This window comes from Lampetra planeri, chromosome 40 (assembly GCF_965212315.1).
Source record: "Lampetra planeri chromosome 40, kcLamPlan1.2.h2, whole genome shotgun sequence".
NCBI lineage: Eukaryota > Metazoa > Chordata > Hyperoartia > Petromyzontiformes > Petromyzontidae > Lampetra > Lampetra planeri.
This window is the reverse complement of record NC_136146.1, coordinates 328,784-356,078: the sequence shown is the minus strand read 5'-3', so window position 1 is coordinate 356,078 and position 27,295 is coordinate 328,784. Positions and strand designations below refer to the sequence as shown.

Sequence of the window (27,295 nt, the reverse complement as noted above, 5' to 3'; positions counted from 1 at the left end):
GTCGTCTCGGTTGAAATTATGTCTGTATATATGGGTGGCTTCGTGAACGAATCTTTGTTGATAGGTATGATCTTTGAATTTGGTGATGCTGCTGCTGCTGCTGCGTTATCAGTGGCACACCAAGACAAAAAATTAAGTTTTGCGAACAAATGTTATTTATAATAAAGGTTTTTTTGAGGTGGTTAGATGGCCAGAATTGGTCGCGAAAGCCTACGTGTTACATTGTCTTCTCATTTGTTTGTATGTAATCCGTAGAACCTGTAGTCCACAACGTAGCATCAATACAACTTTGTCAACACATTTACGTATTTCGGAATCTAAGGAGGCATTTGTGTGTGAGAGCGGTTGTAAATAATATTGGGCGATACACGTCTGCATTTAAACTCTTTATTTTTCTAAGTTGAGCACGTCAATTAATACTCTGTTGCAGTATTTGCAATCCACGTCTTTGCATTTTTTGGCAATCATTTAATTATAATAGGTGGTAAGGATTTGTTTGTATAGAACAAGATTCACAATTTCGATTTAAAGCTTTCGTGACTGCAGGGATTCATATTCTTGGTTCTTTCGGTAAAGTCACGTCGAAGGGATAAAATAAAGTTTCAAATTTTCTTGCTGTGGTTTTCACACCTGATGATGATTGCTTGCGTTGCAATCGAAACGTCGTGAGAATTTTATTGTTTCATTTTAATATTTTATTATTTCCCTTCTACGTAACTTAACCGAAAGAACCAAGAATAAGATTCACAATGCTATGAACATAAAGCACGTCGCATATCCACCCCAAATTACACTGGTCAACAAAAGAAAATCTTTTTTTTTCTGGCCTGGACTTTTGCAGCTGTTTTAGACTAATTTCAGGGTGCTGATTCCAAATCTGATGTCAGATTTGCTCTATCACATCTCATTTTTATGCTATCGGCATACCCCATTTTCATTGATTTTACCCGAAATTAACTCTGTCACTTATGATTGCAAGTTGTTGCGACTCAGTGACTGCTTTAGTGTTAAAATATGGTGCTGTATTTTTAGGATAGTGTGTTTAAAATATAATTTTATGTAGATATCCACATTCATTTAATATTTTTCTTCTGCAGTTTTAATTGAAAATGCAATATTTGATATCTCAAAAACCTGATGTGATAGACTGATGCCAGATTTGGAATCAGCACCCCAAAATTACCTTAAAACCGTTGGAATACCTTATGCCAGAAAAAGTGTGTTGACCAGTGTTATCAACTGCTCACCACCCAGTGTGTGATTTGTGCATAGAGTATCTGTCATTTCCCAGGGATGTTCACAAATCCCACCGTTTCATTCAGTTCAGCAATTTTAATCTCACATACATCCGCTTAATTATAAAGCACAGTAAAGCACTTTCTGCTGTTTGCACTTCAATTTAAATCCAGGAACCTGTTTGAGCATGCATGGTATCCTATAGATGTTCACGGATCTGACCTTTTTACCCATTTGCCTCACCCTCCTCCCCCTGCAAGTTGGATATGCGAGCACGTTCTGTACAATCACGAGACAAACATCCAATTTTTCACAGTTAAAAATGTCAATAATTACAGTCCAGTTTGTTTTTAGACATCACATTTTGCTATGGTCCACTGCAAAGGGTTACAAACTTATGCAATCACAAACTACATTTAGGCAATTGCTCACACAAGTACAGTGGCCGTCATCTTCTGCACCCCAATTGTAGTGGAAATACACATCCACCACGTCATGTGCAGCCCTTTGGTCAACCCACTGCTAAATGAGGGCCTCCCTATGCTGTCGGGGTCACGGGGGTTATTTGACCACACTTCACCATACTGGTTGACGAGGTCAGATAACAACACTTCACCAAAGTGGTGAGGTGTGGGTTGGTGAGGTCAGAGGTCACAGATGTGCCAGCACAGAAGTACAGCACAACGGATTTCACTGCCTCGCTACGTAAGTTCCTATCACATCACGCTGTTTAAAAAAACTGTAAATGATGCCATGCAGAATTGTCTGGATTTGAAACATTTCGCACCACTAAGACATATTGCAGTACAGTGTATATACAAATGTAGACCTAGACGATGCGATATTCAAAATGTTTAAATGTTACGAAACTTACAGCGAATAAGCATACAGTAGTTTTCACACGAGCCAGGGTTGGATTGACCCCATAGGCAAATAAGGGCTTTGGCCTTCATGCTTTGTAGGCTCTCCTTTTAGGTCCTTCATTTGACACTAAAGTAACAGCTGAGCGACGGTGGCAGCAAGGCCATCGGAAGTGGTGTTTTGTTTTTGAATTACGATGACGGAATTCGTGAATTCGTGACTTTGCCACAGCTAAAGCCAGGGGAGGGAAAAAATTTAGAAGAAATAGTGTCGTGATTCACGTCTGATTAATTTACCTTGAGTGGAATACATGTCAACTTTACATGGGTAAATAAATATTTGGTGACTTCATACACCTTTGCAATATGTGATACATACTTCGACTCTTTCCCCTCCTATTAACCTGAGGCCCTTCATAACCTTAATCCAGCCCTGACAAGAGCAGCTTACTTTATATAAGTCGTTACACCCATTAGATATTAAAGTGCTAATGTTAACAGAAGTACACAATTGGTTTCCTGTAAACAACTGCGGTGATGGTAATGGCCGGGGGTCGGCAACTTTCGGCTCCGGAGCCGCGTGCGGCTCTTTAAGGGGCTGCTTCGTGACGCGTTGTTCATCAAGGACGACCGTCTCGTATCCACCGCGTGCATTGCGGCCCTTGAAATATTGAGTTATTTTTTTACCGAATTCGAAAAAAACGGCTATTATTACCTTGGTTTCCGACTCCCTGGTAATGGCCAATCGGCAAAAGCTTCCATTGTTTTGTTCTATTCCTGGCATCATTGGACTGTTGCACACGATGTAAAGATTTGTGTGCTTCACCAGGAGGATTAACGAGTGAATTGTTTAATTTACACACTGAAAAAATTAAATATACACTTTACACGAAATTTATCTTTATTAAGTTCTCACATACAACGCAAATATTACTGCACATTATCTTTGTTTTCTAAAACCTCTTTTTCACTGTACAACTGAGCCACGCTAGAGCCGTGCGGAGCCAGCTCAGCATGGCTCAGGAGGCGCCAGGTTATTTTTCCACTGCACAACCCGAGCTGTGCCGCTGATATCACACGCAATGAGCAAGTGGAGACAGCATGTTTGAGTTGTACTGACTGATGTCACACACTGCTTGGCCCCAAGCCAGATTAAGTTTTCTTGTGAGGACAGTTAAGTTCTGGCTCAGGATGGAAAATAGCCAGTGGAAAACCACCTGTATGGATCATTTGGGCCCTGTGCTGGTGTGGCTCTGATGTGCCAATGGAAAATAAATATATTACAAGTTACTCTTAGAGATAACAAAGAGATGTTGCTATAAAGTGCAGAAAGTCTCATAGGTTAAGAGAGCTGGCATCTGCTGCTGTGGCTTTAGCTGGGTTCGCTCTGCATTGGAAACTGAGAGACATCTTCAGCAAGCATGGGTGATGACAGGTAGGTCTCCACCTCCCTTTGCTTCATCAGCAAGCCCTGTCGGTGAAGCAGAGTGGAAAATTACATTAGGAATTTATAACTCAGAAATTATAATGCACATCGTTTCATTCACTCTCACAGGGACAGAATGATTCGCAGGAGCAGAAAACCACAGAGAGTTGGGAATGCGGCCAGAACTGGCACCAACAATTACTGTGGTCCATTATTGGGATGTTGGCCAAAGTCGACCAATGAGTTGCTCCTAATCCCTCTAGCAGTGCTCAACTTCCCCTAGCCTACACCCCCCTCTCTATCTCTCCTCCCTGGCTCCTTCCCCCTCTCTTACCGATATAACCTCTTGTCACGACAGCCCTTTTGCCCACTTCAGCAATTGTTTCTTGCTGTGGTTGTTCCACCTGATGACGGACGCTTGTGTTGCGCCCAAAACGTCGTGATTAAATTTATATTTTATTCCCTACGTGACTTTACCGAAAGAACCAAAGAGTATCGAGCAATAAGTGTTCGTACATGTGGGAGCAAACCAGAGATTGAAATGAACACGTATCGCAAGTTTGTTAATCCACTACTCAATGAGGGCTTCAACATGCCGTGCATGTTATTTGATCAAACTGGACCACGCCGGACAGCGCGGGTTGACAAAGTTGGAGAGAGCATAGATGTGGAAGTACAGTGCAACAATGGGGTTTGCTGCACTGCCTTTTATTGCCCACACTAAAGAAATGTAAGAATTAGATGTTGAAAGCAGTATAATTGAAATACATTTTGTATGCTTTAATGCCATACTGTACCTGTCTGAGTTGAGATAGCCCCTCAAGAATAGCCTTTTGTCTGTCCTTAGACTTCAGCAGCTCCGGGTTGAGAAGAGGATCGCGTGACTGCTCTGAACTATGCCTCCGCTGCTCCAAATATCCTGTCCACAGAACAGAGGTAGCAAACGGGTTTTGATTCCTTACCCGTACCCGGCTGCACCAGGGTCGCAAACGGGTACCCGTACCCGGCTGTACCCGTACCCTACCCGTACCCGGCCAGGTACGGATAGGGTATCGGGTACCTGATTGCGACCTCTGGGATGAAGCCATGTTGCAGGCGCGGGTGGGTTGATTCTAGGAACTTGAATTGTGAGAAGAGACAAGACGATGGGAAATGAGTGACAAACAGTTACTGACCAGTGACTCACGGTCTACCCATACCCGTACCCGGCCGCACCAGGGTCGCAAACGGGTACCCGTACCCGTACCCGGCCGGGTACGGGTAGCCGGGTATCGGGTAGGGTACGGGTATCGGGTACCCGGTTGCGACCTCTGCCACAGAAACAACAAAAACTAATTTTTAATGAGACTGGCAGCTGTTGAGTTTTCAACGAGAGGCATGTCCCGAGCCAACCTGTCACGCGACTTGTAAGGACACAATCGCACAGCACACACACACGCTAATATAGTGAGTAAAGCGTGTTATTGAATCAAACAAGAGTGTTCTTTGCATGTCAAACTGGAACATGTATGTTTCGGAGCTGAAAATAAATGAACTAAAAGGCAACCTTAATATAATCCGTTTATATTTTCCTGGTGCAGTAATTGGCGAGCAATTCCACCACTTGGTTCTGGGCTATATAATGGTGATGAGCAACGTCTGAAGGCTCATTCGAGCAGGAATTCACTTAAGACTTCGTGGTCATTTGAGCCATTGGTCCTAAAAAAAATGTTTTAGTTCCAGCTACGGTGGCATACGCTAACAGTGATTTTAGAGCTTTCGTCTCTCGATCACAGAAATGTATCACAGCAAGTTCACTGTGATAGTTTTTACGAAAAACTAAAATCATTAAAAGACGGGTTATGTGGCAATTTTGGAAGAAAAAAACAAATACGATATGAAAAATCTTCAGAATATGAAAATTATTTTGAAGTATCCACATAAAACATAGTATATAGGGTAAGCGCTCTGCCCATGATCGACTCTCCATGGTGGATACTAGTTGCATTTGCCATCCCAAGTGGTACAGACCAAGCCCATTTTCGATTTAAAGCTTTCGTGACTGCAGGGATTAATCTTCTTGGTTCTTTCGGTAAAGTCACGTAAAAGGGAAATAAAATAAAACATAATAAAATAAAAATTCTCACGACGTTTCGGCAGCTGTCTTTCCAACAGCTCTGTTTCTTCACCTGGCTGGCTGCTTGTGTTGTGGGTCGTGATAATTTTTATTTTATTATGTTTTATTTTTATTATTTTATTATTTCCCTTCTATGGGCAAGATGTGAACTATTTTGCCTGGTATACAAGAGGTCGTGAGTTCGATCCCAAGCCTGACGCCTGTATATTTGGAGTTTGCATATCCTTCACGTGGTCGCGTGGATTTTTCTCCGGGTCCTCCGGTTTTTCCCCTCCACATTTAGCAACACGCGTTTAGGGTGTTTGGCTGCTATCAATTTACACGCGATAAGCCACTTCGTTGAGCTATCATTTATGATCAAGCCGCTTCTGAAAAAGGTCTACGTAAGCTCAGTGGAGCCTTGCCTGGTAAAATAAAAAATGTTTGGTTTAATAGTTTAGTTTAAATTGACGCCGAGTGTGTCCATCGCGGAGGTGCAGAGACATCTCCACGTACCACGGCCGTATCTGTACTGCGACTCGTTGGTTGGTGGGCGTGACATGGGCGCGTCGGGGTCCAGGTAGAGGACATCATCGCTGCGCAGGTATGGCACAAACGCCGCGTTCGGAGGGGAGGTCTGCCCGGCCCTGCTCGCTGGGGCTTGCCGGCTGCGTTGGCCTGTCCCAGCTCCGGCTTCCCCGGCATCGTGCAGCGGAGCCAAGCGGTGGGAGGCGATGTGAACCGCCTCTGGCGTGTGGCCGGCACCCCCCCTCTCTGCGTGGTCGCCACCTTCGCCCGCCTCCTCCTTCTGCTGCTGCCCCTGCGTTCTGTGTCTGAGCGCCGGAACTGGCGGTGAGTCCAGTCTAATTTTCACAGTGTTCAATAACACAGGATCGATACGTAACAGTGAGCGTCAGCCCTCCCTGGAGACTCTATGGAGTGTCAAGACTTAATAGAACCAGCACAGTCTTTATTTAAATACTGTAATATCGAGACTTAATTTCAAATGCCCCGAGCACCTTTACAGATTATACATATGAAATATTCCTGTCACTGTGCAAATTGTGACGAGAGAAGTCTGTGTCAAATAATTTAGTTTCGTAGCAATTCAAAGTACCTGTTTGAAAACTCGGCATTGCTTTGTTGAGTTCTCTGGGTTGCATTGTTGTGTTCCGTCAATGGTTTCTGTAAGAAAAACATGTTTAGCTAAGCAAATTACACTTAAGTTTACACAAAATAATGATGGAAAGGAGGCGTCTTGTCCGATAATTATTTGTTTACATTGTACAAGTATTACATTTGCTGGAAAAAAAAACACTCGCTCGCCTTTTTCTGCACATCCCTTGTCTGGAGTCCCGTCTTGTCCGCGAGTGACGGCAGTGCCCGCGAGGCCTTCTGCTTGTGTGCGGCCTCCCCGGCGTCTTCCTGGCGGGCGGCGTCGCTGGCGGGGGCCTGTCCCTTGCTCACGACGTTCCTGTTGACCATCGCCAACAGCTGCTCCTGCCGCCTCTGCTTGCGCGCCTCCCGCTCCATCTCCCTTTTCCTCAGAGCCTTGGGGTACTTATCAGAGGCTCGGGTTGCGCCGCCTCTGCTCGGAAGACACAACCAGCGCGTCTTCTCGGCAGAGGTCGCAACCGGGTACCCGATACCCGTACCCTACCCGATACCCGGCTACCCGTACCCGGCCGGGTACGGGTAGCCGTTTGCGACCCTGGTGCGGCCGGGTACGGGTACGGGTAGGCCGTGAGTCACTGGTGAGTAACCGTTTGTCACTCATTTCGGGTAGGGTACGGGTATGGGTAGGGAACGGGTACCCGTACCCGGCCGGGTACGGGTACGGGTACCCATTTGCGACCCTGGTGCGGCCGGGTACGGGTACGGGTAAGGAATCAAAACCCGTTTGCGACCTCTGCTTCTCGGGCTCACAGCTAAGGTGCTTGTTAAGGTCTTGAACTGCTCGGGAAATGTTACGGTAATCGTTGCCAGCAACCATCACCAGCAATGCATCAACCATTTTCGACTTTTGTAAGCTGGCAGCCTACGAAATGTTAATAAACAGTCACCTGGTCACGTAGCACAATGGCGTTACAAGATGAGCTTTTCTTACGGGAAAAACAATCAATCAGTAGGCTTTCTCTTTCATCACCTCTGATAAGCACTGCTGGCAACGTACGGTGCGAAAGAAATTCAACATTGTGGCTAGCCATCGAACAAAGATGGTCACCGCATCACGTGATTTCAGATGCGCTTCTGTTGCCGTCTGGAACGCTCTTTCTTCCGATATTAGGAAGCCACTGGACCTATGCAGTTTGATATCTACATTGAAAACGAATTTATTTCAAACTGCTTGATGTGTTTAGTTTGTTGTTCTTCCCCCGGCACCTCCGATTAGCACGGTTGACTATGAACGGTGCGAAAAAAGTTCAACATACATACCTACGTACGCACCTAACCTTTAACATCATCACACGTGATCGACTGCAATTCCAGTAACCCGCCGAAGAAAACAGTGAAGGTAATCGTTACTGACCCCGCTGGATTAACGCACCCCACAACAGGTTTGGTGGTCATGTTCCACGCCGGCTTCAGTTCAGCGTCATCTCTCGGGCTCTTGCGTTTGGCGGCATCGCTCTGGCCCAGCGTCTTGAAAGACGCCTCCTCATGGTGGTGGCCGCTCTGCTTGTCCGCTCCCTTTCCTCCGGGCCTCTCCCTGTCGATGCGACTCCTGCACATGACTCCGGTGTTGCTGTACTCTGCGGGGACGTGCGGCGTGGCGGGAGGGCGCGTGGAGTCCGCAAAGACGCGGCCCGTTCCGTCGCCGCCCCTTGCCGATCTTCCAGTGTCCGCATCTTTAAAGCAACCAGCCAAAGGCAAGAAAAGTAAATATTTATATACGTAACAAAACTCTGGGCAACAAACGTGAAAAAGGGTGTTCCTATATGAAGTGCAAGCTGCAAGTTCACGTGGTAGACAGCAGAGGGCAGGGCAGCAATCCATTGCTGTACAATCTGGGCGTGCCAAGAAATAATTAAATACTGCGCACGTTTCAAGTTGAAACACATTCTTGCATTGCGGGCAACTACTACCTAACCATACCAGTCAGTCTGGAAACCCAACATCCCTGCTATAGGAAGGTGGAATCGTGGGGATATTGTGATAAAAGGGGACCAATTACTTAAAAGGGGTGGGGGTCAAATTAAAGACACGTTCACATTGCAACTCCACTGTCGGAAACAAATGCACAACAATGTTATATAATTACAACATAAACAGTAGATTACAGCAACAAATCAACAAAATGTATTATACAGCACCAGGCCACCAGCCATTAGTATAAATAACAACACAAATAAAACACACTTCTAAAAACATTGCATATTTTGTTTATGGCATCTTAAATTGTTTAAAATTCACTTGCAGCTACCTGGGTTCACACCCAGGATCTCTCAGCGGTTCCAGCCCAGCGCTCAGGCATCCGGGTCAGCTGGTCATTTAAGATAAATAAATAATTCTAATTATCAAAGAACATTTAATGAAACATTTCAAGGAATCTTTAAAAAATTCCAATCCATCCCTTTTTCAGCTGTAAACTAAAGATAATTACTTGCTCATGCCACTGATGGTGGAAGAGCCTCCGCTGGAGGGGGCTGCAGAGAGCCCTTCTCATGGGTATTTTGCCTACTCTTCCAGGCTGGCCAGATATCTTGGACGAGGGAGTGCCCACTAACACACACACACAGCCTGCCGATCGACTCTCGTGTACAAATTGATATCGCTGGGTGGACCGAGGAAGAAGGGGGGTTTAAGAAACATGCCGATCATTTCAACTGCCACGTCGAGAGAGGCCCCAGGGCAGCCCCTGGACTGTAAGCCCGGTGTGCGAACTATTACACCGACACAGGCGTACCTTCATCGATATGTAGTGTGTCCAACTGAGCCGCAGACGTTGCTCCTTTTAGAGGCTACACTTTAATTTGTAACGCCGTAACACAAAGAGGTAACTGCCCCTTGACCAGACTACACCCTAGGGTGGTGACCACCCAGCTAACTACACTATTACAGGGGAGTTACTGCTAGGAAGGGTTGGGTCTCCGACCACGTGGTCCCTCGTAGGACGAAGCGCTTCCAGCTTGAGACGTGGAGCTTCCAGCTTCCAGATGTTGAGCTTCCAGCTTGTAGAATGCAGCGACCCCAGTCCCTCTCAGGGACCCGCCTTATATCCCCCTACGGTCGGGGCCGCTCCGCCCTCGGCCCCGCCCGCCTTCTTGAACATTCTCGTTCCCTCTCGATCCTTCTCAAGAGCTCTCTCCGGACACTCGTCCCCCCCTACCTGGGGCCCCCTGTGTGGACATTCCGGATCACGTGTCTACGGGTCAACCAGAGTGCCATGGCCCGGGGCAACCCTGCCCCTGGGCTGACACTCACCCCCTCCCCCTCGGGAGAGCCCCCACCACACGCTGTGCGTGGTGCCCGCACTGTCCCCGTGCTCGCCAAGCCCCGCTAGGGCTGGTGCGAAACACAGCCACCAACACGGTGCTGTCCACGATGTAGGAACATAGAACGGCACGATCCTTCCGGGCCGGCACCATACAGTGACATCCCCGATGTCACTGCAGATATACACAGCACAGCTTTCCAGACTACAAGCATGTTAAGTAATAATCTGGTCAAACCTGTCTGCACAGCCATGTCCTTCATGGACGACTCTGGTTCGTGGACACGCAGAGTTGAGCGGGAGTGACCATCCCTCTGCCGAACCGTTCCTTCCTCCACGGCCACGTAAACTGGGCCGTCACGAGTCGGCATCCCTTGAAATTGAGAGTAAAGCAAGGGTTATATGTCGACTATAAGTGTTCAAATGAATGATACAAACTACAAGGTGTATTTTGCAACTTAAAATTAAGCATATAAATACATTTTACTCTAAAATGTACATTAAAGAAACATTAAGCTGTGTACATACGATACATGTCATATCTAATTGTTCAAGTCAGTTATGAGAATTGTTCTTCAACTTACTGGTGAGCTGAAACAATAAATAAATAACTGGCCGAAAGAATACATAATCGGCGAGTTAAACGCCTATATTGTTTTTTGGCTATGTTTGGTGTTGGGAGTATTTTAAACGAGACAAATTTGGCAAGATCAATGTTACCTTAATCCAAAAATCTATTATGGATCATCAACATGAAATGATTTTTCTTGCGCCCTCCTTCTCTGGCCAGTGTTCGTTTGCTCTGGCGTGTGCTCCTTTCTTTAATTAACATACCAATATTCAACCACTGACCTTCCCTGCTGCGACGGAGGTTGGAGACGTCATGCCCTTTGCGAGCTAGCTCCCTCATTCTCTGCTCCTGCTTATCACGGAGGGCCTCCTCCTGAGCCCTCTGAACACTCTGGTACAGGTTCTCCGTCTTCCTGGTCCGATTCTCCTGCACGGGAAAAACAGGAGGCCCACAAATGAGTAAGGCCCAGACATGCTTTACGTTTGTATGTATGTTGAACTTCTTTCGCACCGTACGTAGCCAACCGTGCTAATCTGAGGTGGGGGGTAAGAACAACAACATTTCCAACACACCGGTGTTCAGTATTAGTAACGAATTAGCATGTTCTGTTCACGAGAAAAAACCTGACTAAAGGCGGTGTTGGGTGGTGCCGGGTTTAATGACACATTTACATTTACACGATTTAACCCAAAAAACGTAAATTGTGGATATTGGTCACGAAAGCATACATGTTAGGCTGTGATCATCCGGCAACACAATCAACGCTTTAGAGTCAATCGGCATTTGTTCATAAAGCACGTGCATATTCAGGGCCTAGAAAACTCAACAACACCAAGGCTGTTTAAGTCATTCACTGAAACACAAATGCAGCGCGTATTTTTCATTCTTCGCCAATGTGTGAAAAATCGCCGCACCTCTTTTTGCCGCAGCTTGGCTTGCTCCTCCTTAAACTGGCTGTTAAGGCGATGACGTTCCTCGGCGATCCTCCTCTCCGCCTCCTCCTCCTCGTACCTCCGTCGCTCATCCTCCAGGAGCTTCTGACGACGTCGCTCCTCCACCTGGCTGGCTATCGCTTTCTGAGAACAACGCGCGACGTTGCACGCTCAACTGCAGTAACCCATTTAACAACAACAACAGGTTAATGGGCTCTCCGACTGTGCCTTTGACCACGTGCTGTTCGACATGATGTCCACACATCGTACAACCCGAAAACACATCACAGAGCTATGCAGCATAACTGTGAAAACCTACAATTTAAATGCCCCTTAATATCACGTGTCCTTTCATTGAAGTGGTTAATTGTGATAGCTGCTTAACATTAAGTTGTCCTTTTAATTTCTTATTTATTGTTTATTTCTTAACCAGCAAGGAGTGGTGGTGCAGTGGTTAGCCTATTGCATGAAGAACCCGGAGACCTCGGTTTGATACCCGGCCATGGCTGACTCCAGCGGTGAGTGATATCAGAACGAGTCCTGGGCGCTCCCTTTCACCAACTCGCAGCAACTAGGGTGCCGAATTATGATCAGACAAACCTCAAGACTGACAAGACACGGGGCAGTCTTCATCGAGAAATGGATTGAAAAGGGACTATACGGCTTACACTACTTTAAGCAACTTGTCACTGCTCCATCCCCACCCATTATATTCTAATCGCACACATTTGTGCCCATCAGTACTATACATATACATGTTCAGTGACTGACTCGGAGACACTAAGAGTAGGAGGCACTCGGTTTATTAACACGGCCTGACTATTAACACTTCGTAACTACGGTTCCCAGGCAAGACAGCTGGTAGACTGCCTGACTGTGGCGACGCCGAGACGGTGAAGACTCCAACAGCAGCACGACGGGGACCCCACTCCACACGACAGCCCCGAGCTCCCCTCCCGGGGCCCCTCTTATAATGTCAGCGTGGCCTGGCTCTGCCCCCGGCCACGCCCCCTTCTGGAACCTACTAGCGGGTTCTCGACGGGCCCTTTCCGTGACCCTTCCTCTAGATCCCTCTCTGGTCAATCACGTGGCCTGCTGTCAATCAGGGCTGCTGTAAGCTGCAGATCCTCTTCCCTGCCAGCAGGCAGCGCTATGCTGCCACGTGACCGATTCTATGTCACTATACATGAACCAAACATAATACCATATTTTAAATAAGCAATACGTTGAGCTATTTGTGCAAGAATGTAAAAAAAAAAATGTGTGACTAATACCTGATGCTCCAGTTGTTTTAGCCTTTGTCTTTCCCTCTCATCAAGCTGAGCTGGATCCAGAAGGGCTGTCATTGTTCTCAAGTGGCTGAAAGTCAAAACAACAGTGAAACCAAGGTGACAATAACTAAAAAAACAATCTGAACGTCATCTGCGGTTCACACACTCGTTATGCACGTGTCGTTCAACAATTGGGGCTCCTTCCAAGGTGTAATAGCACAGTGGCCTTCAGAGGTCGCCGGTTCCATTCGATCTTTCGGCGCGGCAATGGTGCAAGTTCTTAAAATCTCCCTGCGGTGGCGAGATGTTAACTACCTTGCCTGATACACAGGAGGTCGTGGGTTCGATCCCGACCCTGATGCCTGTATATTTGGCATTTGCATGTTCTCCCCGTGGTCATGTGGATTTTTCTCCGGGTCCTCCGGTTTTTCCCTCCACGTGCGTTTAAGAGTATTTTGCTGCTGTAAATTTCCACGTGGTAAGCCACTTCGTTGAGCTATCATTTGTGGCCAGGTCACTTCTGAAAAAGAGCTGTATAGCTCAGTGTGTCTTACCTGATCAAATAAAAATATATTTTTTTTTTATAAATCGGTGCACCAGTTTGTCGATTGGCAGGTGGCATGTGGTGGGGTCAAGTGTGGGTACTCCTACCTCACCCAAGTTGTCTGGCCAGTGTGGAAGTGTAGGCCAACTACCCTCTACAGCGACTCCCGAGTGAAGACCCTGCCGCCAGTAGTGGCTTGAGAATTGTAGGGCTCCACCTTTCACCCTTAAAGCACGATTAGCGTGGCTCCATCAATGTCAACTTTCTTATTTACCTGTTTCTCGGCGAAGGAAGCTTCGAAGCATCGGTCAAGGGCACATTAGGACTGTGGAGTGGATCCTGGGGATGAAATGTCCTCCCCGCATCAAGGCGGACCGAAGTTACCGCACCGTGGGTTTCAGCCTGCGCAACAGAGGGCTTCTGGCTGAACGAATCAAAGTGCGCCTCCCATTTTCCTTGATCCGCTTCCTGTGGATAAAGAAGGCATTCTGCATAAGCCCGCATGAGCTTGCATAAGCCACAATTAAGTGTACCAAATCGATTCCGTCCCTTAATCATCAAAGCGGGCATACATGTCCCAACGATAACACGGCAATGGCAAGTAACTTGAAAATGACATACAGCAAGATGACATAACTCGCCAGAGGCAACTTTATGATGGGAGAGGGTAAAAAGAAGGATCAAGCGCTCCAAGAAATTAGAAAGTCAGAATTATATAAATTGCCTGCAGTTTTTGGCAAAAACACAACAGTCGTATGTCGTGTGCTATCAGCCCGATAGCAGTGCGCAATAACCCCAAGTTATGGGTTTGCGCAAAACTACATATATTGAGACTCACGCAAAAACTATATGATAGGTACACACATTGTCCAGGTGGTAATGCTGATCTGTGCACCAGCACACCTGAGTTCCCATGTACAAGCGATCGGCTCAGGTGTCACAGCCACTGTGGGTGTACGGACACCCCCCCAACATATTTAAATATGGCTAAGAGACACCCAAAACATCTTGGTCAAAAATGATGGGATTCTTCACACACATTGTCCAGGTGGTAATGCTGATCTGTGCACCAGCACACCTGAGTTCCCATGTACAAGCGATCGGCTCAGGTGTCACAGCCACTGTGGGTGTACGGACACCCCCCCAACATATTTAAATATGGCTAAGAGACACCCAAAACATCTTGGTCAAAAATGATGGGATTCTTCAGTCTGCATTATCCTGATCCTTCAATGAGGAGATGTAAATGCTGAACGTGCCGATGACAGAGGGATTAATCAAACAGAAGTGCATGCACAGTAGGCTCAGTACTGAGGCAGTCACCGGTAGATGAGCAGATCATAATGCAGTAGAACTCATCTCATCTGTGACAAAGCGCGGGGGCAGAATTCCATCTGTAATCTGGCCAATAACCAGGAATGCCCAACTCCCATACTATGGGTCTCTCCCCACATGGGATTTGGAAGCTCTCCGGCTGTTAGGAAGCTCATAATGACCATGTTAGTGCTCCGATTAAGCACACGTAAGCTCTAGGACAGGGTGTACTTGATGCCTATATTAGAGCACTGATTCAACACTACCAATAACCTATGTTAAAGCCTCGGGGCTGGGTGTCAGAGGATTCAGAAATGTCATGTCAGCACCGGTGCGCTGAGATTATTATCGTGCTATACCATGGAAAGATTGCACAATATGGCGATTGCACAGCCAGAATAACAATTAATTAGGACCACGAGATGCAGGGCAACATCACATGGGAGTAAAATGTTGGGCGTCGTGCTGAGCAACGCGCGGTACAACGTGGAAACACATCGGAGAGCTACACAGCACAACCGCAAAAACCTAAGCGGTCATCAAGCTAGAATTTAGGGTAATGCTAGATTTCTTGCAGCCTATGAAGTGGATCAGTGGCTGAGATGATTAAAAGCCTGTCAGAGCACAGAGTTGGCACTGCTGACATTTTGGAATCAAATCCATGCAACCAACCATGAATAAATCTGTTCATCAAGTGGTGGACTTAGGCTGGACATCAAAGGCAGAACAAAAAAAAATAGTTGAAGTACATTTTGTTCACTTCATTCGGCATATATATCCAGCTGCGTGGACACAAAAAAATATATATAATTATTTTGATAGCCACAAGACTCGCTCCTCCACAACAGGTCACATGAGAGACACGCGTGTGGAGAACGGGCAAATGAAGGGATCTCATAAGTAGCTGAGCGATGTCACCTCTATAGCCACACTCGAATGCACTGCTGGCATGACTGATAGAGCAACTGGAATATGATTTGGACAAAAACACAACAACATTTTAAATACACAATGTCTATAGCTCAAACGATACACTCTGGAGAGTGTGAGTGTGTGTGTATTTTTTGTGTGGTAATGCAGCGATTAGCGCACTGCACTATGAAGCTGGTGACTCAAGTTAAATTCCCACTAATAACCAATAACAGCGTTGAATATTTGAACCAGGACCGGGCCTCCCCTATATTGACTCAGCCTCAAATGGGTACCTGGATGCGGTGTGCCAACATCAACATTGGGGAGACAAAGACGGCCGCGCACGGTACTAGCGACCCAGGCCCTCATGTGCCGTGCCCGACTTAATAGGCGCTCAGTAGCAGCACGTGCCCGAATAGTCTGTTGGAGGCTATACGGGGGATCTTTGTGTGTTCACAAGTACTCCCCGCTGCTGGCAGGCAACGGGAAGTGGGCAGACAGACCACGAGAGACGCACCGCCACGTGGCACTCGGAGCCCCGCTCGCGCGTGGCCCTTCTCTTCCTTCGTTCTTCGTCTGACCACGTGTCGTTCATCTCCCCCCTTATTAAATGCCTGGGTCGCGTGGTACGCTCCAGCCAATCCTTGGTAGCCTGCGCCGAATCTTCTAGATTCCCCATCAACTCCCGGGACCACGCCCCTGACTTGTCTTCCCATTGGCTGAGGCCAAGACCAGCAGAACCAATCACCCTAGCTGGCATCCCTTGATCACGCCAGGGCCATGCTCCCAGGCTCTCCCCCCATTGGCTGTAAAGCAGGACCGGCAGAGCCGATCACCACGTGAGCCGGACATAGGCTCTTATTACATGTCTGTGTGGAGGAGAGTACTCACCCCCTTGAGCCAGATTTTCTCTTGCTGTCTGCGCATGCGCTGCTCTTCCCGCTGGTACTCCAGCTCCTCTCGCCAGCGCTGCTGCTTCTCCCTATTGGAGGCGCTGAAAGGTTTATCCCTGGGGGCTGCCTCCTGTTAATCCGAAAGAGAGATGTTAAATATGATTTGGGTCTTTCGGTAAAGTAGATAGGTTCAAATAAAATAACAAAACACACTACGACATTTCGATCGCAACACAAGCGGTCGTTATCGGATGTTAAATGCCTGTAAATATATATTCACTAACGAAACGAATGCATTCACGCAGAATACATGCGACACAATGCTGGTTGGATTTAGAGGCACTTAATAGCAAAAGCAAGCTGTAGAAAAAGGTGAAAGATGTATAAAAACAAGTACACGGACTAATTAACGGAGTGGGTGAAACTGCGCCAATATGCAATGGTTGGCGCAGTTTCAGGCTGCGTTCCCACTTGTAAATGTGTTTCCCACGACACTCAATCATTATCTCTCTCTCTCTCTCTCGGAGCGTGAACGCAAAGTGTGTGCGTTAACACATTTTTAATAATTGTGTGGATTGGATCCATTCTCAGTGGTGAAAGCTTAATTAAGCAAGTCCTGGAATGCAAGGATGCTGGGACAGATGCCAAGAGAAGAAAAGTTCTGGCTGATGACGTGACATTAAGCAGCAAAAGAAAGCCCAATATCAGACAGATTGGAGGGAGTTTGAGCAAAAGTCCCGGCCATTGGGCCGAGGGTTAAACAACAGAAGGTGGAATAGAACATGGACAAGTTACGGCCATTTTTGACACTCCACTGCTTCCTGAGGGCCTACCCACACCGTGTGGGTCATGAGAGTCATTTAACCATGCCTCGACACCCTGATCAGTGCAGGATGGTGAAGGCAGCAAGCATACAAGTGGGAGCATATAAAAAATACAGTGCAACAATGTATTTTGCTATACTGCTTTCTGCTGCCCATCACATAGCCCTGTGATATCTATGACAACCTGTTTGATAGATGCTGGTCACCTATCCAATGACTTTGCACGCTCGATCCTGCTTAGTTTCTGATCATTTGGTAATATACTTTCATATTTATGCAAGGTATAAAGTATGCATCTTGAAAGTACTCACCCCAATGACAAAGGAAGAGCGAATTGCTGCGGGAAGGTCACTGGAAGCAAAGCTCTGTGTCTGCCCCATTGCCATGGAGTCCTGGGCAGTGTTCCTGGCACCACTTGCTGTCCCCTGGGCGGATGTTGCAGGCACTGTCAAGTAGCCAGATTCTGGCTGATGTGCTGGAAGGTTCAAAGTGGCCTGCAGCTGCAGACACAGGCGGATAAAAAGTATGAAAAAGATTCTAATTTTTTTTTGGCCCAAGGATGGCCAGACTACAGCAGGGCAATTGGAATTGTCCTACGAGTTGCTGAGCCATTTAAGCACCGTAAAAATGCACATCCTGATCCTGAAATGAAATGTAAAATTATCTTTATAATCACAAGCTAGCCCGTCAATAGCAATAACAAGTCAAGTTTGAACTTTGTAATTAAAGCATACATTTTCTCTTTCAAAAAATTATGATTACTACCAAGATCCAACCGGATGGCACAATGTCAGAATGAGCGGCTCGCAATCGGAAGGTTGCGAGTTCAATTCCTGATTGGGCTTGACTCATCATCCATGCAGGGTCGATAAAATCAGTGCCACTTTGTGGGGAAGTCAACAGTGTTGACCTATGAATCGACTCGCCTCCGCCAAAGCAATGTGGAATTTTCACCATTGGCCCATGGCTATAAAAAGGAGATGCTCAATTGAGCAGGAAATCACAAAATATGTTTTTTTTTTACAGGAGATATAATAAAACAAATAACTTACAATGATGAAATTCACACAATGTATGACATATGAAGTCTGGTCACCACTACTACATGGCTTCATTAAATAATTAATTTACGTCATATTGTCAACTAAAGTTATTTCATAGTCAGCTTTCAGCAATTATAGATTCACATTCACAACATAGCTCACATCATTTGCAGCGTGGACAAGTGTCCACTTTTGCAGCGTGGATAATGGGAAAGTGGTGAAAAACTTTGTGAAAAAGATAGAACTTGTTGGAACTATCATGCACATGGGGCGAGCTAATCATTGGCACTAATGTGACTGCGAGAAGCATGAAAAGGAATGTAATTTGAAACCCAATGATGCCCTTTGAAAACACCGAGGATAAGCAGTCTTTGGCATACCTTGGAGTGATCTTTATAGAAGATTGAAAACTGGATAAGGAGTTTTACAACAAAAAACATTAAAAAACCATGCAATGAGAAAAGTGTGATTTGAGTAAGATATTTGTTCATATATTGGTATTTGCCACACACAAAAAAAATCTAATTGTGATTTCCATATGCCGAATGCATAAAGGGGTGACTATTAGAACATTTACTTGCAGGTACTACTTCTAAAAAGTGGTACTTTTAATACCAATTTACATCAAACCACTTAAAAAAACGGATGAGAACTCCCTCGAACTAACTTTAAAATCCAACGATGAAGCTCAAGTTTTCAATTGATTCTGATCGACAGCTTAGATGATCCTCTTGTATTCCATTGAGCATACCTTCTGATTGAACGTGGTCAGCGGCTGTCCGGTGGCTGATAAGACCGGAGCTCCTGCCCCTGGCTTCCCAAAGGGGTTCCACTCTTCCCTGACCTCCAGCTCCTGTTTCTTCCCACTGTTTTTCAGCGCCAGTTGTTGATCTGAAAATGTGCGCAGGAAATAAAGAGACGCGACAAAGGTATGTGTGTGGAATTTTAATACGTGGGACACTGCACAAAAGCATTTAGGCTTCCCTTTGAATCTGACTGAGCATTTGCCCTCACTTTGAGTTTCATTGTATTATTGCATTCCATTGACAATTCCAAAATGCAAGTTCACCGTTAGAAAAAATGCACATGCAGTACTTATGTATGTTGAACTTCTTTCGCACCGCACGTAGCCAACAAAGCTAATCGGAGTTGCGGGGGAATGACAACAAACTAAACACAAAAAGCCGTTTAAGTAATTCGTTTTCAATTTACATTTAAAAGTGCATAGCTCCGGTGGCTTCCTAATATCGGAAGGAAGAGTGTTCCAGATGGCTGCAGAAGCTCGCGATGCAGTGACCGTCTTTGTTCAATGGTTAGCCAAAAGCCGCTGCTGTGAGGATGACCGGAGTTTCACGTGAGTAATTATTGCAATTGTTTGTCAACCCGCTTATGGATGAAGGCCTCACCAAACCGTGTCATGGGGATGCTTGTCTGACCATACATACTTCGCCACACTGTACGGTACAGGTGAGTGAAGATGAGATGAGGCCTAGTGCTCGTTCAAATATCACTTGCCACTGGTGTTAGCCATGGCTGGGAATGGTCGATGGATTCACAGTGCAATGCGTTAACCACTGTAGCACCATTCATATTCTGGAAAAACACAAATCTTTGTATTCGTAGAGCATACGTTCTTTTATAATAAGTGTAAAATGCTCAATGCAACTACTATTATTATTCAGTGCACGTGTATGTATGTAGCTGTGTGTGTGTGTGCGTCAAAATGTGAATACATTACCCAGCTCTTTTTTCCACTGCGCTTTCTTTGCCTGAAGTATTTCTCGGTCTTTCTCCCTCTCTCCCAACATACCAAAGACACTGCCCGATATTCCTTGCGTCTTCTCAAATGGAGCAGCCGAGCTTAAATAGAAACAACGAAATGAAGCACCAGGTTAATTTAAATGATTGTAAGCAAGTGAGGGCCGATTTTCCTTTATTTAAGTTACCCCAATCAAACTAAAAGCCTCACAAAAAATAGCATTTCAGATGCCTTTTCCAAATCGCTAAGCATAGGAGGGGTCCTTGTGTTGGCATTAAAACTACACTTCAAGACTCCATGGGTACAATGTTTAAAGTACACACTCAACTCTCAGTATATGTGCACTGATGCATCAGTCATTCGCAGGTAAACTCTGTTCAACCAAAAAAGAATGATAATCAAACCTAATGACGTAAACAAATAATCCGTAAAAAAATTGCAAGTGGCACTATTCGAAATTCTCCGCTCTAATGATAGCATATTTTATTTCAACAATTGTACACTCACAAAAGCAGTTCCTAAAGCACCCATAACCACTCAGTTGATTACCTTGAAGCATCTCCAGGCTTGGTTTCATTGTCATACTGAACAATATCCTTTTCCTTGTCCAGCTCTGTTTCCAAAGGTGCTGAACCTAAATTGTATACAAAGACCATCACCTTATTTATTGTGATGTGTTGGATCAGTTTAACTCGTAGGCTTTCGCGACCAATATCAACCATAATACAGGTTTTTTTTGGTGTGCTATACTATTAATGAATTGGTATGTTCTGTTTACGTGACACACCCTACTAATTGGCTGTGTTGGGTGGTGGCGGGTTTAACGACACATTTATATTTACACGGTCTAACCCCTCCCCCCAAAAAAAACCTGTATTATGGATATGTTGGATGTTACGAAAAAAATTAAACTAATCTTTCAACATTTCAAGAAAAGACAATATCCATTGGGTAACCCTGGTTACTCCTCAGCCATAGCCTGTGAAGTAGTTAATGAAAACATAAATCACTATTCATAAATAAACTAATAGATCAAGGTTTTTAATGCGGTGTGAATGTTTATATATAAGTGTGTACTTTAAGAGAACATTCAGCTATTGAGTAACGTTTTAATATGACATACACCAACAGCAGATATACACCATTAACCAACGCCATTTAAGTCTGACTTCTGTAATTTTTCTTCAGGATAAAGCCAAAGAACAGAACACGTCTGCTACTTATAGGTACCATTGAACCTGTCCGGCTTGGTGTCAATTCACTGCTGGATGAGGGCCTCTCCACTCCGTGTGGGTCATGAGGATTGTTTGACCACACCTCACCATATTGGTCAGTGCAGGTTGAAGGGCAGGGAGTGTAGTTGTTGGAGTAAAGTATAATACAAGCAGGGACTGTGGTGCACTACCCTCTGCTCCCAATGTGGCCCATCGTTTTAACTGCCGCGCCGGGCGATTGAATCGAACCACTGACCTCTGCATTGCAAGTCCAGTGTGCAAACCATCACACCCTGCCAGGATCTTCAACTAAACAGTTTTTTTTTATAACCTAACTCAGATAATTTTACATGATCCGTGTTTTTGTTTTATTCTTGCAAATCCCTCCCCACCCATGAATCCAGAAATCGACGGTCGTTGGCCGTATTAACTTACGACACACGGTTGGCTGCTCACCATCAGTGTTGCTGCTGTTCACGGATTGCCCGATGGATGCTAGAATCTGCTGCAGCTGTTCTTGGGTGAGGCACACTAAGCCATTGCCGAAGCTCCCCGTCTGGGCGTTATCGCCGTGCCCCCGCGCGTCTGCCGCCTTCACTGGCCTCCCATTGGCAAGGCCGCGCCTATTGCATGCGACGAGGGAAAAGGACAGATTAGACACAAAAAACAGCAAGTTTCTTTTGTTTAAACAGGTGGGAACTCAACACGCAAGAACGGTCACATTTGCGAAAGTGACATCAGCAATGATGTAAACGATGAAAGCTAAAATAAATCGGGGCGAAAACCATCAAATATAATTCACAGAAAAATGTACGTAACAGAAAAAACACACAACAGTGAGATGCAACGATGGGATGGTAAGCAGGTCGTGTAACAAACGGCATTCAATACGTGTTCAACACTATTAGGTGATAAGTATGTTCATAACAAGATCCCACTTGCTATTTTAAAAGGTCGTGTAACAAAGGGCATTCAATAAGTTTTCAACACTATTAGGTGATAAGTATGTTCATAACAAGATCCCACTTGCTATTCAATTGTAATTTACGTAGCAAATCATCACCCCCTACTGAAACATACTTGGCAGAACCCTCCTGAAAAAGAATCAAGGGACTCAGATTGGCTTTCCTGGGTAGACAAGCAGAATAATAATAATAAATCCCACTATGCCATATAATTGCTAAAGTTTTAGCGGTTGTGCTGTATAGTTCTCCAATGTTTTCAAGTTACCGCCCATTGTCCGGATTGATGTCAAACATTTGGCTCAGTTCCTGAATATTCCATTCCTGAAGCTCCAATCATGGGGAGCAATATGTTGAATATCGTACAGAACCGAAAAGAACATTGGAGATCAAAATGGTAAATTTGTTTTTAGGCGCATTAATGCAAGCTTTAGGCTCTGTTTTAATTTTTCACTGCTGACAATAGTATTTAGGAGTGTAATTTTGCATACATTTATAGATTTCGAGTTTTCTATGCTCAGTATTCATGTGGCAAATTGCATAAGAACGGTTTTTTAATGTGTGTATGTCCCATGCAATGCTTTCACTTGATCTCCTAAGTCACTAAAGTCCTTTACATGAAACCAAAAAATTTACATCGAATTGAAGCGTGAGTCTAATCACGATCCTGACCAGTGACGAATCACGAATTGCGCAAAGGTAATGATTTGTTCCTGCACGTCTCCTGGAAATGACATCATGAGGGAAGTTACAAAATACGACTCTGATATTGAAACATTTCAAATGCTAGAAGAGAGAACTCGTACATAAACTTGCACATTATGAACAGTAAATCAAATACCGTACCTCTGTTTCACTTCTTGCTGGGCTGTGTTTTTGTCCAACCTGCCTCTATTGTTCTTCCCCATCTGCTGAAGATTCTGTCCATTTTCGAGTACGATGGTCTGTCCATTTACAATGGCCCTTTGCTCTTTACTTTGTTGATTCAATTGCAGCAACTTGATTTGTGGGCCATTGGTACTTATATTCTGGTTGAATCTTGCCTTTTGAGTGTGATTGTACTGGACTGGACCCTGGTCTGCCTGTGGGTCACTGAGCCTTTCGGTTGGATTCGAAGTCCTCTGATCGATGTCCGCACGACTCTGTGCAGCTTGACTGTTCCCAAAGGGCGTGGGTTTTGGCCCTCTGCTTGAACTTCCATCACTTGCCGCTCCGAGCCTAACACTGCCATTATGTGCCTCCCTCACGAGCCTCGACCTAAATGGAGATCTCCGTTTCTTCAACTGGGAAGTGCCCTAAAATAAGTGTGTAAATTAGGGCACCATGCACAACACCTATCCGTTCATCACAGCAGGTAATGTACATTGTGAGCAAATGGTGTTCTTCAGGCACAATGGTATGCTGCATTTCATATTTAAGTTCAGTTTAGGTTCAAGTTTAAGTTCAGCTATTCGAGGAAAAAAATAAAAAAATAAAACAACATAAAAAAAAATCCCCAATAATAAGTAAAAGTGCATACACGTCTGGAGATGTACATGCTTGAAATTACAATGAGAGAGAAATAGGACTACATGATTAAGAGAAAATATGCAAGTTCGAGAAAATGTATTGACTGTTAAGAAAACTAAGTGGGCTTGCTTGGGCAGAACGCAGGGCTAGAAGAGTTTAATGATGATAGCCAGTGGCTTAGACTAACAACAGTGGTAGCCAAAGTAGAAACACATCCAACTGAAACGTTTGCCGTGGAGATGGAGAAATGAAGTCAGCTCATTTTCAGGCGCTAGATGGACTGTTGCATCGTAGAACTCTGAGGGATGAGCTCAGAAAAGCCTTATTCCAGCAGTGCATTCATCCTGGCTGATGATAAAATACTGCATTTAATTATTAAACAAAAAATAAGGGATTGCACCGATAGTGGTGTACAAGCACAAATAATAATAAAAACTGTCCAATATTGGAATGCGAACTTAACATGAGAATGAAATGGTATACATTTTAAATTAAACAGAATGTAAATGACAATGCATAAGCCTATGCTTTCTGTATAATTACCTTTGCAGTTTTATTCAAGGGTTCATCTGTAAGAGGAAAAAAAACATCTTCATTCGGTTTTGAAAACAGGATTATATTACCATTTATATTTTACAAATAGCACACTGAACACGTTGTAATGTGCAGGATGACCATATTTACCAGATTATAAGATGCTATGGAAAGTGAGGCGCACCCAAAAGTAATGCTCGGTGTCAAAAAAGTTATACGATTCACTCACATACACACACATATCTGATTAAAACGTACATTTTCAAGTTTTGCTTCAAAATACTGGGGAAAACTGCATTTAAATCTGCAAAAAAATAGCCGGTAAAACATTTTTTACCATGAAATGCTATCACAAGCCTTGTCTTGCCATCCAATGTCTGGGTTTCTAACTTCAGACCATCCCTGTAAATCAACACACACATTTTCAGTGGACTTTACTACATTGCAGGCAAGAACAAACCGCCAATAATAAATAATGTATATGTAGAGTCCTTTCTCAGTCGACTGATGGATGCGGGACACTCCGCATGGGACGAGTTGGTGGAGGTCATTGTACCATACTTCACCACGCTGGTCAGTGTGGGTCGTAGATGGGAACCATAGTCGTGGGAGCATTGAACCAGAGTCCAGCAATTGATTTTGCTACACTGACTTCCTTTGCCCACCAACTATTCACAACAAACTGACCGTAGCGGTCACCTATCCAAACACTATCCAGGCTATCCAAAAAAAGGTGTCAGTTTTGTTGCCCGATAAAAGGGTAAAAAACCAATTATCATATTTTGCTACTGGCAAAGGAGGTTCCAATGGTGTAAATGCTTACCCCGAGCTCTCATACTCTGATGGTGCATTGTCTTTGAGCTGTGCGCCTTTTGGCGTCATCTGGTCCAACACTATGTGAGACTAGACTCTAAGAAAATCTGTCTCGGGTGTGGACCAATACAATTTCCAGGACAGTGCATACATTATCAGAGTTGTGTTTTTTGTTTGCATTCCGACCGCATGTATTGTGGTCAATGCAAACATGGCTCCTTGTAAAAAAGGTGTCAGTTTTGTTGCCAGATAAAAGGGTAAAAAAACAATTATCACTATCCAGGCTTTTAAATCCTGCTAAGCTTCTGGGAGCTGTTGAGATCAGGCACATTACATGTGATTTGGTCAACGTCAATTCTTGCTCAAATGAGTTTCTCTGCTGTTTACACCTCCTAACCAGTAGTGGGATTCCACGTCTCTGTGTCCGTGGCGAGTCTATCCATAGGGCAACCAACGCCGACATTCCCATAAAGTGGTACTCAATTTGTCGGCCCCAGATGGAGCCAACTCCTAAACCAGGGTTGGAACTCACAACCTTCCGATTTCGAGCCAATAGTTCGAAATCGGAAGGTTGGCCATAGGATAAAATAGAATGAGCTGTAATGCTGCATAAAAATACCGGAGTTCATTTGAACATACTCACTTAGCCTTGGACTGGTGCAGGCACACTTTGGAATTGGTGTTGTACTTGGCCATTCCACACACAGTGGTGGCATTCTTACCAACACGTGGAGCTCTTTAGGGGCACTTGTCACAGTAACTTACACACTCGATGAAGCTCCATGAGGCGCATGGTCGATGTCATTGGCAAAGCCCACGATTAACAGTGACCTGCGCTACGAACTCGGGACATATATTTAAATGCGGAGACCCAAAATGTAGTTAATCTCATTTAGTATGTCCCCCCAACCCCCCCCCCCCCCCCGTATATTATGCTGCACGCCAAGGCATAACGAGTTTGTGTTGAACAGGATCCCATAGTTTATATGGAATGCTCTTGCCAAGAACATCTGGAAATCTAGCCACATTTATCAAACAAGCTTGACTTTCTGGGGAGACGCAGAATGTTGAAATCGCGAAAGAGTTGTGTAGCTGATATTCATTTTTTTATGAATATACATTAAATGGAGAAATGCGGTGGAGTTCTACTGACAATTTCCTTTTTTCCCAACCTCAGGTGCATTTCTGGCCACGGATGACACCAGAGGCAAGGTGATGTCCCAATCACGCTGCCTTGGTGCCTTCTCCCCCAGGTTAACTCAGCCATAAACGAGGATTGCGCTTGATGTGTAAACATCACAAAACCCACGTGTGCTGTGCCACCCTTAATAGGTAGACTCTGCCTGAAATTAGTACGTCGTCCCAACAGCCTGCACGGTAAATGACTGCATGGGACATGTTTGTTTATAATACTACACACTACATTATCCGCATTTCTGCTAACGGGAGCGGTGATGCAGCGGTTAGATTCTCGGTTACGGATAACATCAGCGGCGCCTATCAGAACCAGCTCTGTACATCCTCGTTCACCAACCCGCACCGCCGCCCAAAGTGGTGAAGGATGGTCAAACAATCGACACGGCGTGCAGAGCTCTTCCTGCAAGCGGTCGACAATTCGGCAGCTGTAATCGTAGTCCACGACACTCGGACATTAACAGGAGGCCCACTGTACGGCTCACTGTTCGCGAGCACCTATGAAGGTGGGAACGACACACGACACGAGGATAGGTGGCCGGGACACCGCCCAGCCGGCGATGTTTACACAACGCGCCAGGTACGCATTTGAGGCCGAGGCGACCTAGGGGAGACCCAGGACCGGTTCAGATAATCGTCAACGGTGTTGGCCGTGAGCTGGCATCGAACTCGGCTCCCGTCTTACAAACACACACACAAGCGTCAATCGTCAATCGCTGACAACAGCAGCAGTAAAGATTCCGTACCCGAGGTTCATGGCACGTCGTTCATCAGCAACGACTGTCTGCGGCAGGGTCCTCAATTGACAACGCGTGCGACATTAACGCGAAATAAACAAAGCAAACAAAACGAATGCGGCTTCCGTGGCCACTTGAGCGAAGAGGCCTTTGCACAGCCCAGAGCCTTCAACGCTCGCGTGGGTTTCCATGCGAACCCAGCAAGAGCGACGCTCAT

General features: G+C 45.3%; 1 protein-coding gene across 3 annotated transcripts; it reads right to left on the bottom strand.

Annotated features, from left to right (window-relative positions):
- Positions 1-373: 373 nt before the first annotated feature.
- On the bottom strand, positions 374-27,295 carry CCDC66 (coiled-coil domain containing 66). Of its 3 annotated transcripts, none has more exons than XM_078612882.1 (21): positions 27,088-27,295; positions 24,672-24,736; positions 24,344-24,369; positions 23,138-23,586; positions 21,786-21,952; positions 20,665-20,749; positions 20,095-20,216; positions 19,108-19,247; positions 17,625-17,813; positions 16,488-16,619; positions 13,645-13,838; positions 12,830-12,914; positions 11,538-11,699; positions 10,905-11,049; positions 10,291-10,425; positions 8,148-8,466; positions 6,944-7,205; positions 6,735-6,802; positions 6,134-6,450; positions 4,320-4,441; positions 374-3,567 (listed from the first exon to the last, which is right to left on the bottom strand). In XM_078612882.1, exons 1-21 carry the CDS (start codon positions 27,096-27,098, stop codon positions 3,469-3,471), a joined length of 3,294 nt encoding a protein of 1,097 aa, XP_078469008.1. In that variant the 5' UTR covers positions 27,099-27,295; the 3' UTR covers positions 374-3,468. The 3 variants fall into 3 exon arrangements, with proteins under 3 accessions (XP_078469008.1, XP_078469005.1, XP_078469007.1); XM_078612879.1 differs by having other exon boundaries at positions 6,134-6,480; positions 27,088-27,294; XM_078612881.1 differs by having other exon boundaries at positions 6,134-6,480; positions 8,166-8,466; positions 27,088-27,294.